General features: G+C 41.0%; 1 protein-coding gene across 1 annotated transcript; it reads right to left on the bottom strand.

The window, feature by feature from the left end:
• Positions 1 to 499: 499 nt before the first annotated feature.
• UPK3B (uroplakin 3B) lies at positions 500 to 14045 on the bottom strand. The gene is made up of 6 exons (XM_039334587.1): positions 13903 to 14045; positions 10970 to 11119; positions 9281 to 9503; positions 4592 to 4668; positions 2409 to 2538; positions 500 to 787 (listed from the first exon to the last, which is right to left on the bottom strand). Exons 1-6 carry the CDS (start codon positions 13958 to 13960, stop codon positions 616 to 618), a joined length of 810 nt encoding a protein of 269 aa, XP_039190521.1. The 5' UTR covers positions 13961 to 14045; the 3' UTR covers positions 500 to 615.
• Positions 14046 to 14345: the final 300 nt, after the last annotated feature.

The raw sequence follows: 14345 nt of genomic DNA, 5'->3' as shown, positions 1-14345 counted from the left end.
AGAGCCAACCTCATATTAAGGTACAGGTAATCCTTATGAACACAACTGGGGCCAGAATTTCCATTGCTAAACAAGACGATTGTTAAGTAAGTCATGCCCAATTTTATGACCACAGATTAAGTGAGCCATTGCAATTGTTCGCTGAATCACACAGTCATTAAGCAAATCTCCCTTCCCCCATTGATTTTGCTTGATAGAAGCTGGCTGGGAAGGTTGCAAATGGTGATCGCAGCAACTCGGGACACATGTGCAGCCATCATAAAGACCTGCCAGTTGCTGAATTTGGATCACATAACCATGGGGATGCTGCAGTAGTCGTAAGTCTGAAGACCTGCCGTAAGTCACTTTTTTTTCCAGTGCCATTGTAACTTTGAATGGTTGTTGAAGAAATGATTGTAAGTCAAGGACTACCTGTAAATGCATTTCCTGACTGGGCAAAGCCAACTTTGATTGTATTGCATATTCTTGGCCAGAATTTTCCTACAAAAAGCCAAAGACATGACAATGCATGGAGCATTTATTGTATGTAGCAAGGTTGTGGATATGAGTGGGGTATCACTGCCGTGGAAAGACATAGAGATCCAGTTAGGAGGGCTGTTGGTGCAGCTGTGGGCTTTATGAAGATGAAGGGATGAGATGAGGGCCAGGCGTATCTGCAGCAGGTGGTGGAGGAGAGGGCACAGGTGGGGCAGGGGGAATGTGGTGGGTGTCATAGCGGCTGCCTCGGAATGGCTCCTGGTGCTGCTCCTCTTGGTTCTCAGAGGGACTGTGGCGCCAAAGCTTGAAGCTGTCGAAAAAAGAAACTGACTTGAGTAGGGAAGCAGCTACGTGTTACTTCATTTATTTGATGGACTATCATGAGTTTTCCATGGATGAAGGTCCTTTTATTTTCCCCCACATAACAAGGACTCAGGGAGCTAAGATATGCTAAAACTTGCCTAAAGTCATCCAGTGGTCTAACATGAACTTGACCTCGGTTTCTCCAGTCCTGTGACCACTGCATCATATTATCTTGCCAATCATTGACAGTGGCAGAGGGAATATGATTTAATTCTCTCTTGGATTCAGTGATGTGTGCAGAAGGGGTGTGTGTGTCAAAAAGTCAAGATGGTCAAATCCTTATCTTTTTTAATGTGTTCAGTTGCATAGCCATGGTTCCCCTCTTTTGACCCTCACTGTACAGGAGTGATCAAATAATCAACGCCCCAGATTATACAGTCCTAGCCACCATTTGGCTCTGTTGATTTCCCTTGCAGAGAGATACCTGGTGTCATCAGTGCTTCTTTCTGCTGCCAGCAGTGCAGAAACGGTCTTGAACCTTGCAATGGTCTCCTCTATTTTGACTATTAGAGTTAAGAGGGAACCTCAAATACCACTCCTGCACCCCATTCAGAAAACCTATTCACTTGGTGTAATGGGGTGTGAGAATAAGGAAGAGAAGGAAGAGCTGCAATCAAGGCAATCTGATAAAAAGAAGGACTAGGGATGACATGATAGCAGTATTCTATTATTTGAAGGGCTGCCATAAAGAAGAGGGTGTGTGGGGGGGGTGTCAACCTATTCTCCAAAGCATCTGAAAGCAGGACGAGAAACAATGGATGGAAATTAATCAAAGAAAGAAGCAACTTAGAACTAAGGAGAAATTTCCTGACAGTGAGAACAATTGACCACTGCCTCCAGAGGTTGTGGGTGCTCCAACATGGAGATTTTAAAGAAAGAATATAGGAAAGAATATTTTTTTTTTTAAAAAAAAATATTGGACAGCCATTGGTCTGAAATGGTATCAGGTCTCCTGCTTGAGGAGAGGGTTGGACTAGAAGACCTCCCAGGTCCCTTCCAATTCTATTATTCTGTTAAGGAACAGTCAGATAAGAGAAACCTCAGCCCACACAGTAGGAATTCAGATGGAGCAAATGTCTCAGGCTTGACCCTCCATAGTTCTCTTTAGGATGAAGGAAGGAAAGGGAGGTGTTTTTCAGATTGGCAAGATTCTGTATTGTAACCTTATAATAAAGTATAATATTGATTTATTTGGTGTTCAAACCTGATCTACCTTAAAGGGTTGACCTTTGAGCTTTCTGGAAAATTAGAAGTTTTCTGTATACATATAAGTCTTTGCCACCATCTGGTGGTCAGCTGGATCTCTGCAACTCAGATATGTTATCTATCCCACATGAAAGGTGTGGAGCAAGGAATGGGCCAGAAGTTAAGAGCTCTCTGGACTTCCAAGGGGTGGTGGGCCTCCCCTGCTTCCACTATATTTCTGCCACTGACTTCAGCATTCTTTTCACCCTTCAGTCTTCTCTACTGTTTTAGGACTCCAACACCTCATTTTTCTCTGGGTGTAGATAGGATAAACTAAGAGCACCTGTCCTTTGCCGCACCAAGTTCTAGGTATGGGTACTAACCATTCGTAACCGATGGTGCTCAGGAAGCCAATGGTGATGACTCCACAGAGAGCGGAGAGAATGACAGTGATGACAATCATGTCTCCACTACGTCGTCCAGGCCAAGTGTCTATTGTTTTCCAGATTTCAGCTGAAAAAAACAAGACAAAAGAATGATAATATGTAAGACTATTCAACAATCACTCTCTGATACCTGGGACGGGGGGGGGGAGTGACATCATGTGTCTGGACATAATCGTGTAAATGATCCAGATTATGCAATATGCATCTTCTGTGCCCGGCCACAAATTACATCATTTGTGTATGTGAAGGCTGATGCATTGATGTAATCCTGGCTTCTATGTAACCAATGTATCTCTATTAAAACTATTGGTTTTATCGTCTTCCCAGTTGGCTGTATTAGCTTGTTTGTTAGATTGTGATTTTCCTTTTGTTCCGGGGATCAAGGGGCTTACGTACGTAAAACAGAACAGCTGGCCACGATGACAAAAAATGGACAGGGTGCATGTGGTGACTTCACAGTGCAAACCCTGTCCTTTCATACTTGTGCCTGAGACTGGACACAAATATGTAAATCATAAGTTTGTATCATGATTGTAGGACATACATCTTATCATTTCTTCCTTTGCTCTCAAATATATAGGGATGCATAGGGATCTCTTTTCATTTTATTCTCATAAAAATAACCCTACAAGGAAGACACTGAACTTGTACAACAGTAGATTTGAACCTGGATCTCCCCAGCTCTTGTGCAACACATTAAACACCACATCACACTAGGTCTCTTATTATATATATTAATTGTAGTTTTGAGAGTGGGTGGGTTAAAGATTACTGAATGAAAACATATATGTCAAAAAGAATGGCCCAGTTATTGGAAGAGATATTATGGAGAGTCCTAGCTACCTAATAAGTCATAACATTTTCCAGTTATTTTATTTTTCTCATCTGAGTTCCCTCCTTCACAGATAATCGGGAATTGCATAACTTGCTCTCCTGATGTGTTAGACTACAGCTCTCCTAACTATCTTAGCTAGAATTGAAGAAATTGCTGCAGTAATTTACCCATCCAGAAGGCACTAGCTTGGGAAAAGTTGCTCTAACCATTATTTTGGAAGCTCTGCTATGCTTCTGAAAACTGCATAGAGACCTCCAATCCTGCAAATATCTCTCTTTCCCCTTTGCATGTGTTTCTTTTACAGCAGTGTTTAAGACAGTGATGGCAAACCTTTTAGAGACCGAGTGCCCAAACTACAACCCAAAACCCACTTATGTATCGTTGGGTGCCAGGTGGGCATGGCCCATTGGGTGGGTTTGGCCAATTGGGTGGGTGTGGCCCATTGGGTGGGCATGGCTGCGGTGGTAACGGCAGACTGGGTGGGACTAAAAAGTTCAATCAATCAATTCCAACTTTGCAAGATCTTTTTTTTCTGCAAGAAGTTGAAATTGATTGATTGATTGAACCTTTTTTTTTTTGCACACGGCGGCGGAGGCCTAAAGCGAAAAGATTTTATAAACCCAGCTAAAGGCCTAGGACTGGAGCAACGGCGCGTGTGCCCACAGAGAGGGCTGAGTGCTGCCTCTGGCACCTGTGCCATAGGTTCGCCACCACGGGTTTAAGATGTACCAATAAAAGAGAATAGTTGTAGTTCACAGTTGAAATGAGGGGTCCTTGGTGCTCTCTGAGTTTGCTTGTTTTCTTGCAGAAGTTTCATTACCCAAACTAGGTAAGATCAACAGCACTGATGATGTTACCTAGTTGGGGTAATGAAATGTCTGCAAGAAAACAAGCAAACACACCAAGGACCCGTTGTTTAAGGTGTATACAACTTAGAAAACCAAGTTTGCTTCTAGTTTTGAACAAGATTTTTTTTTGCCTGTGTAGAAATCACACTGCACTTACTTTTTGTGCAGTGTTTTTTCAATGTGCCTAAGAAGCTGGGGAAAGAGGGGAAAAAAATAAAGAACTAGAAGGATTATATTATTACTGCTCTTGGCATCATTTGAAAATAAAAGAGTGATGGGAGGTTCCACCATTTTTGGATGACTGAGATTAGTTTTGTCTTCTAAAATAATCTTTTCCAATCGGATGCAACTCCCATTATTTCCCAGGTCCACAAAATTTTACAGTACCATACATATCTTAGCTTTTTAATGGGCAGCAAGTTCTTCTACTTGCATACCTTTAGTTAGCCTGATTGGAGAAGACCATCCTGTTTCTGCTTTCGGACCCGAAGAGTTCATGGCAAGGAATTTTACTCTGAAAAGTATAGTGAAATTAAAATACAGAAGGAAGGAATGGAAGGAAATATCAATGACATTCCAAGTGCATTCTGCTCAAGTAATGACTAGGTATGTCCATAAAGTTTAGTCAAAACTGTCAAGATGTTGTACATAATTGTGTGTGGGGGAAAATGCATGCACAGCAAATTGCCGTGCTTCCCCCCCCACAAACCTCATAACCTTTTGATACCCTTTGTCCCAATGAAGCAGCCAGAAGGTCATCCACTTTTGACTTAATGCCTCACCTACCTAAACAGATAATATGCTTAGTTCCTTCTCCTATCTCTTCCTGTCTTTGTTAGTTCCTTCTGCTTTCATCTCCCTGTATTTGTTCTTACCTGGTCTTTGACCATGTAATGTGTTACTAGAAAATAGTTGCTTACATGAAGACATTTTCCAATGAAGAAACTGTCAGCATCTAATGGTTAAACTTATGAATGTAAAATGTCAGCATTTAATGGTAAAGCCTATGTATGTAACAAGTATATAAGAAGCAATAAACTCAGAGTTTGTCAAGCTGTGTCCTGCAGCTTCAAACCTCTGCTCAAGACATGCCTGTGTCTTTTTCTTAGTGTCTTACAATGGTGAATGCACAAAACAGGAAGGCAGATCCAGGAAGAAAACAAAGATCCCATCTATTTTGGCTGATTTAACACTATATCATCATGAATAAAAATCTGCAAAATCTTCTTTTAAGCTATCAGCCAATATTCAGTAAATATTTTATAATCATTATTCAACAATGAAATTGTTCTATAATTTTTGGCTGAAGACAAATCTTGTCCTTTTAGAAGTAAAGTAATATTAATCTTTCCAAGATTCTGTCATAGCAGATCCTTGCAAAATAGAGTTTTGCACACTTTTAAGTGACTATAGAAGTTGGTCTTCAAATTACTTGTAATATGAACTTGATAACTCATCAGGATCTGGTGCTTTCCCTGTTTTATTGTGTATCAGTAAATATCTATGTTAAGCATGAGAAAAATAGAGACTAAATTCAATTATGTGAAGCAGAAAAAAATAAAATTTGCAAACAAATCAGGGAAATGGTTGGTTTATAAACTGAGGAAGGAAGAAAATAAGAAAATGGTATTAGAAATTTAGGAAGAAAAAAAAGAAAAAAGAACTAGGGTGACATGATAGCAGTATTCCAATATTTGAGGGGCTGCTGCAAAGAAGAGGGAGTCAACTTATTTTCCAAAACACCAGAAGACAAGGAACAATGGATGGAAACTATTCAAGGAGAAATTTCTTGACAGTGAGAACAATAAACCAATGGAGCAGCTTGCCTTCAAAAGTGCTGGGTGCTTCATCGCTGGAGGTTTTTAAGAAAAGACTGGGCTGCCACTTGTCTGAAATGGTATAGAGTCTCCTGCTTGAGCAGGGGGTTGGACTAGAAGCCCTCCAAGGTCCTTTCCAGCTCTATTCTGATTGACTGATTAAAGGTGAGACTATATTAATACATAATGTCAGTATTTAAAAATCCTTCCGTGATTTTATTTGAATTTATATGAAAAAAATTGTAAAGTCTCCCTGGAAAAGATTGATGAATATTTGAAAAAATGAAAGTTACCAAACTTACACAATTTCAGAAACAAAATACGAATAGTACAATAACAACTTTTGAAATATCAGAAGACTTCATTCCATTTACTGTGGTCATGCAATCCCTTGAGATTCCTGGAAGGACCAGAACAAGAAAAACCCCATCCCACCCTCTGAAACTCTGTAGCTACAAACCCATCATTATCTGATTATAGCTGTAACTTGTTTTGTATTATTGAACCCTGTGAAATCTTCCTGGCTCTGACTTCATTCCATTCCCTTACGCGGTGGAAAGTCTGGTTGAATGGGTCTGCATTCCCATGGCTATATTCTCAAGGGATGGGCCCCAAGTGCCAAAAACTGGTTATATCTCCGGCTTCAGAATCAATAGGAGTTTTTTTTTCTTTTCTTTTTTTCAGAATGGTGACATTTGGCTTCATTCTTCCTTAATTTCTAGCCGAGATATAGGCCTGGATGTTTCAGGGAATCAAAAAAGTCAAAATGGCAGCTACAAACACGCCATCAAAGATGCATATAAAAAGGGGCTTCAACTGCATAATTATGGGTGCCATCTTGATTTTTTGACTGGGTAACAATCACAGATTTATGGCCATCAACTTGATTTTTTAAAAATCCTTTTCCTTTTAAAGACATTTTTGAAGAAGTGGCTGCTCACCCCAAATATTTATTTCTCTTCAATTAGAAATTTACAGAAAAAGATCAATGAAAATTGGCTATGTGGAGCAGGGAGATTTAAAAAAAGATCGTTATCAAAGTCTCTCAATCATAGAATGCTGTAGAAAGTTTGTTTGTATATCTGTAGGCATATATGACTTAAGAATAAGTATCTTAATTACATTAAGAGCCAGCATGGTCTAGTAGTTAAAGCACCAAGCTAGAATGCAGGACACTATGAATTCTAGTTCGTCTTAGCCATGAAAACCTTAGCCCAAGGATAGACAACCTTGGCTCTTTTATGACTCGTGGACTTCAACTCCCAGAATTCCTGAGCCAGGCTGGCTCAGGAATTCTGGGAGTTGAAGTCCACGAGTCATAAAAGAGCCAAGGTTGCCTACCCCTGCCTTAGCCGGTCACGGTCTCTCAGCAAAACCCACCCCACAGGTGTTGTGGGGAAAATAGGAAGAGGAAGGTGTGTTGTATATGTTTGCTGCCTAGAGTTATTAGTATAGGTAATAACGGTGGGATACAAATAAATAATCTATCCTTTTACAGGAAGCCATTTGGATATCCTCTTCAAGCCTCTCTCCCTGCCATCCCTGCTGCAAAATGTATGCAATTTTGTCTTAATTCTCCCAAGCTTGCAAAATTCCAAAAAGAAAGAGCCAAAGATGCACTGCTGCTCTGACCCTTGTAGCCTTCAAACTGAAGGAAAAAGGGGGGAGAAAAGAGAAAACCCCTTGCTAAAATTATGGATATCATTCTTTGATTTGCATCTTGCCTATCAGTCCAGCAATCAAGGAAGCTTCCCTGCTTTTTATTTCATATCTAGCAAACAAAAGCCTTCAAAACTGATCATTCTCACTCTCCTACTGTAATAACGATATATGTCTCCCTTTCCTTTCCTAAATAAATGTTACTGCAGTGAGGTTCCCCAAATTCTCCAATGTTTTTTGTTTCTCCCCCCCCCCCCAAATCATGCCCAGTCAGGTCCAATAGCTTCCAAGAGAATTTGAGAATGTATTTGCATTGCACACTTATCCATGCTTGTAAATGAAGCCAGCTTTGCCAATGTGGTAAGCGATGTGCATCCATAAAAACAAACCTAGTCAGGATTAAATTATGCTTAACGTGCCATGCAAAGAGCAGCCAATAGATCTGTGACTGGATGCAATAGGTCTGTTGGCTTAGATAACCAAGTGGAAAGGAGAGGATGTTTATCCATTTTTTGTCTTGATTTATTTTAGGATATTATTATTATGGCTGGTCACATAGTCAGCCAGATATTTAGAATGGATTTGGCATTTTTGTCCACCTATCAAGTTTTCCGAAGGACTTGGAATAGGCAGACTTTGTATTATTATTTTTATTATTATGGTTGACCAGATACTTTTAGATTGCATTTCTCATCATTATCCACTACTGACTCTTTCCCAAAGACCTGAGAAAGGTAGATGTTATTGTTGGTGTTAAAAGTATCACCACAGGATACAAGCTGTTCCTAGTAAATAAGGTGACCAACCGTCCTCCTTTAGGGAGGACAGTCCTCCTTTTTTAAGTTCTGTCCTCCCTCGAAAAGTGTCCTCCTTCATGTCCTCCTTTTTGATATTTGAAGACTAATCTGCAGGGCTTTTTTTCCCTCATAGAATGCTCAGAATGGCGTTCCGGCACCTTTGTTTTGATGTGTTTTGTTTTCAACTTTTGCATGAGCTGTGCTACTCTCACTATTGGCTTTCGAAAGCCAATAGGAATTGCTGCTGAGTGCGCCAAAACACCCGGCTGGCAAACTTTGCACATGCAAGTTGTCTGTATTATTGTTGCAATGAATAAAATGTTTTTTTTATTTATGATATTTTTTTCTTCAATTTACTTGTGTCCTCCTTTTCATTGTAAAAAAGTTGGTCACCTTATAGTAAAGCTGTATTTTGCAATTGACTGATGGTGAGTATCTCAGCTCTGATGGAGTTCAAGTGATGTTTTGGGATTGCATCCAAGGTGCCTATTGTTCCTACTTTTGCTTTCTTTGGCCAGAGTCTTATTATTGTTGTTATTGTTATTTATATTGCAACTACTACAACTATTATGTCTATTTGTTGCTCTTAAGGACTTTCAGATCCCAATCTTGAGAATAGAATATTCATTTTATATCCTGCCTTTAGAGGTGATCACTGGTAAAAAAACCAAAAACCTCAAGATGGTGGCCACAAACACACAATCAAAACCCCGCCCCCTTTTTACTTGCATTATGACTGCCATCTTGACTTTTCTGGCATGCCTTCCCTTGTGGATATTCTTTCTGCCGGCCGGGGTTCCCTCCAAGGATTTTAGAGGGTCAAACTGAGGGCTATTTGCCATCCTCCCTTTACCTGTAAGGTCCAGAAGAGGGCAGAGGGCCATTGCAGTGGGTCCTGCTGTCATCATTTTTGCAAGATGATTCGTTGCCAACCCGGAGCACAGCCATCGTTTTGCCTTTAGTACATGGGTATTGGGAGAGGGTGGACTTCATTGTCATGTAGGCATAAGAGGTATATAAATTTTCATACGGTGGAATTTGCTGTGTGGATGTGGGATTTTTGAAATTAACTGTGGCTGTTGGAAGAACACATGAAAAAATAAGGCAGGGAATGTGACCCAGAGATGAGTTCATCTTATCAAAAACCAGTGATTTAATATCCATCTCATATAAATCCTGTTCGGCCCATGGTTTGGGAAACCTCCCATTTACCCAGCATATGGTTTTCAACAGTGGAAGCATCCCCACGGTCACGTGATCAAAATTCAGACGCTTGGCAACTGACTCATATTACTGATGATTGCAGTGTCCCAAAGTCATGTGATCCCCTTTCGCGACCTTCTGACGAGCAAAGTCAATGGGGAAGCCTGATTCACTCAACAACCAGGTTACTAACTTGACAGCTTTAGTGATTCACTTAACAACTGTGGCAAGAACAAGTTGTAAAATGGGGCAAAACATACTTAACAAATGTCTCACTTAGCAGCAGAAATTTGGGGCTCAATTGTGGTCGTAGGTTGAGGAATGCCGGTAGTTAAGGTTTTGGATTAAGATTGGGAACACTCAGGTTCTATGTGCCATCGGCCATGGAAGTGCAATAGGCAGCTTTGGGCTCATCCCTCTTTCTGAGCTCAAACGATTGCACAAAGGCAGGTGGGGCTGAATGACACAGGCAGCATTGCACCATAATCCCCATCTGTCTTCTATACACATTGGGACATTGTGTGCAGACCTAAAGGGGCAGGGCTTGTAGAACAATGTTGCTTTCATAATTTTACTCAAAGCAGAAAGCTTCTATGGATGTTCGCCCTCCAGGCGTGGCATTCTGAGAATAAAATAGAGGGAACCTCCTCCCTACGCCTTGAGTTCCAGATGAAAAGTTGGAAATAAAGGGGAATGACTATAGCTCAAGGTTGAAATGAGGGGTCCTTGGTGCTCTCTGACCTTGGTGGGGTTTTTTTTGCAGATGTTTCATTATCCAAACTGTTACTAATGAAATGTCTGCAAGAAAACCACCAAGCTCAGGTTGTTCAACTCAGAGAGCACCAAAGACCCCCTCAAAGGTGATAATGAAAAAAGAATGGAAATGGCCCAGAAGGGAGTATTCAGAAGCTGTTACAGAAATGAAGGCAGAAGTATGCTTTAAAGCAGTGTTTCTCAACCTTGACCATTTTAAGGCATGTGGACTTCAACTCCCAGAATTCCACAGCCAGCAATGCTGGCTGTGGAATTCTGGGAGTTGAAGTCCACATGCCTTAAAATGGTCAAGGTTGAGAAACACTGCTTTAAAGCCTGGGGTAGGAGACAACATTAGGGAGAAACAGGCTGCTTCCTCTTGATTCAGTGGGATTTATGACAAAGAGAAAAGAAGCTCACTCAGATTTGCAAGATTCTGCTATTATAATAAAGTTTAGTTCCAGTTTTCCTGGGGAGTCAGTTTCTTGATCGGGTCTATCTTCTAGAGCTAACAGGTAGAAATCCAATGAATAAAATACGTTTATTTTCTTCATAAAATGTCTTATGGTTTTGGTTGTTCACTCACCATTAGCAAAGGCGATTACCAACCAGATGTTGTCGGAGGCATTGACAAATGAGTCAAAGACACACTTTGGCCATTCTAAAGCAAAAGTGCTACCAGTAATTTTTCCTTCCATGTTCTCATTTGAGATCCTAGGAGTGTAGGGGACCATCTCTGAAAATACATTGAGAAGTCATCAGCATCAGTTGGTGATGCAGAAATGCAAGAACTGATGATGCATCTAATCAAATGCAAGCAGGGGTCTAGACCAAGAGTGTACACTATAGCTCGTACTTCTTGACCTGCAATCTGAAGAGCTTCTGCAGCTGAAAAAAAAAGACAAAGGCAGGGCATTTTCAGAACCTCTCTTGATGATGTAAGCATGTTACCTCTATGTTCCTTGGAAACTTTAATAAACAAATAATATATGCCCTACATGGCCCATAAAGGTTGCTCATTCTTGAAAAAAAGTAATTTTGCAGTTTTCCCCAAATATTGTTTTCAGAGAGGGAGGGTCATGCTATTTCTTTCCCCATGCTACACAATGACAGAAGATGTCTGCGTTTTTGTTTGGTGCCCACTCTACCATTACAGAAAGTGTGGTAATAACTCTCCTAGAACAGAAGTGAGAAGGCAAGTGGAGATGGTGAGGGATCAGATGTTCTATCTCATAGCCTGCTTTGGGCTTCCTGAGTTAGCTTGGTGACCTGAAGTTCTGGGGAGACTGTGTCTCATGGCATTGCACTAAGACTTGACTGCCTGCTTGCTAGGCTTCCATAAGTTCTTCTTATGAATGTCAAAGAAAGGTTCTCTCTTGTTTTCATATTCTTCTGCTGTTATAAAAATGGATCAAAAGAGTATGGGTGTGTAAATGTGCCCCCTAATAATAATAATAAAAAAACTCTGGTCAACATTTTTGGCACAAAGAGCAACCATGGATCATCCCCTTACATCAGGAGTGTCAAACTCAATTTCATTGAGGGCTGCATCAGCATTGCAGTTGCTCTCAGGGGGCTGGGTGGGTGTGGCCAGGGTGGGTATGGCCTACTGGGTAGGTATGGATGGGGTGGGTGTGGCCTACTGGGTGGGTGTGGCCAGCTCTACATCATTCGCATCAAGGGTGCCTGTGGGGGCCTGGGCAGGAGTGGGATAGATCTGAGGGTCTCTGGCAGAAGGGGATGGGACCAGGGCAAATGCCAAGGCATGGTCCACTGGAGGAGCCTCACTGTTCCTCTCAGGCCGTGCGGGGGGTGGCTTATGGAGCTAAGATTGAATGTGTTTCAGCATAGATGGCCACCACAAAATTGTACATTGGCTCCTGGCTGGCCTGGGCCAGGGCCAAGGCAGAGGGGGCCATTCCCTCAGTGTTTCCAGGATGGCTTCGCAGGCCACATGAAACCACTTCATGGGCTGCATCTGGTCCCTGGGCCTTGTGTTTGACATGTCTGCCTTACATCCTCTTTGCGCCCATTCAGTAGATAAGCCATTCTTCAGGGTTACCCTGGGATGGGAAGGAGAGGACACTCCCCTTTCTTTTGATGGTAGTGCTCCCCATAGCCTGTCAATCAGAAAGGGTATCAGAGAGCTCCATATTAGAGGAGAAGATTGCCATATTACATATGTATCGTAAACATAGGTTTTTTTTAGATTTAAGGAAAATATGCTTCTCTCTTTAATTCCCCTCTCCCCTACTGCCCCAAAGCCCTATTTCCTTGGGAGCAAAATATTAAAAACAAAAACCACACAACCAAATTTTCCTCTTAAATACCTAAAAACCTAACCTGGATAGAAAATCTTCCATATCTGGAATCACATTCATTCCAGATGGCCATTATCCATCTATGTAACAGATAATAGATAAATAACAGATTTGGAAGGGACCTTGGAGATCTTCTAGTCCAATCTCCTGCTCAAGTGGGAAACCCTATACCATTTCAGACAAATGGCTGTCCAATCTCTTCTTACAAAACTCCAGTGTTGGAGCAGCCACAACTTCTGAAGCAAGCTGTTCCACTGATTAATTGTTCTATCAGGAATTTCTCTGGATTCTCTCCTTGTATCAATTCCAAGCATTACTGTTTAACCTTATAGCATCCCCTGGACTGACTGACTACATTATTTGAGTCTCCATTTGAATACCCACCATCCTTCCCTTCTTCCAGCATCTAAGAGGATTAAGCCAGCCACCTCACCTACCCAAAGCTGTGTGCTGACATGTAAGTGGAATGTCACTGGAAATGAAAGCAAAGCATATCTTCCACACATTTCTCCAAATTCATTTTATAATATTGACATTTGTATTTAAACACAATCCACTTAACTGTGCAAGTAAAAGCCTAAGCTACAGTAGGTTAGTATGGTCCAAGCCCAGTCTGTTTGTTTCATTTATGGATGGATGTATTTGTGACCACAGAAAATAGGTTAATTCAGGAAGCAGATTTAGCACATTATGTGAATATAGCTACTCGGTTTTTGCTTGTACTTAGTTACTTAGCCCAGATTATTGGAAGATTATTCAATTTTTTTTTTACTATCTCATCACAAAAGATGATTACTGACAAACATTTACATCTAAATGTCTGCTAATGCCCAGAGCAAAAGAGACAGGATCTTTATCCTGGAAAATTTAATTCAAAATGGTAGGTAATGCTCTTAATTTAGGAAAAGACACCAAAGATTGAGAGAAAAGGAAGGAAAGAGACATTTTAAGCAATCTTCCCCAAGTCATCCTACAGATAGGTGACATGACACTCACATGATTTCCAATAAGACAAGTAACGATATGAGTTGTACTTGAACACGCTTGGAAAATACCAGGTTGGGAAAGATTGCATCATCAGCCCACTGAAATAGGGCAAGATCTTTCCTTTCATCAAAGAGTACCAAAAAGCATCGAGTTGCTCCAAATAACCCTCTTCCAACTGTATGATTTTATGATTCTATAAAATAATAATCACCTAAAGCCGTGGTCTTGCAAGCAACTAGGAACAGAAGTAGAAGGGAAGCAGCCATCATTACGGAAGCTGGTTATTCTTCTCAAGAACTTTCTTCGTGCTATGATAGAAGATGTCTCAAGCTGACAAAAGGATGTTCCTCAGAGTCCAAGGTGCAAATGAAGACAAGGTCAGTAAGGAAAAACATCCTTTTCTACTCTACTGGCCAATTCCTTATCACATTGTCTTCAGCAACTGCCCCTGTTCCACCCTTTGCCAACTTTCCACATTCTTCCCTTCCCTTGTAAGGATCTTGACCCCTGATAGCAAACAGGTTTGTCTTGTTCTTTCGCAAGAGAATAGAAAACAACCACTAACTGGACAATGTAAGTGGGCATCACAGGGGTAGAGAATGAGGAGACATGAGACTGAAAGGGGGAAAAAAAAAGAAAGGTAGTTAAGCTAGA

Source organism: Crotalus tigris, unplaced genomic scaffold (genome assembly GCF_016545835.1).
Source record: "Crotalus tigris isolate CLP2741 ecotype Arizona unplaced genomic scaffold, ASM1654583v1 scf7180000017632.1879674, whole genome shotgun sequence".
NCBI lineage: Eukaryota > Metazoa > Chordata > Lepidosauria > Squamata > Viperidae > Crotalus > Crotalus tigris.
This window is presented reverse-complemented; position numbering and strand designations above follow the sequence as displayed.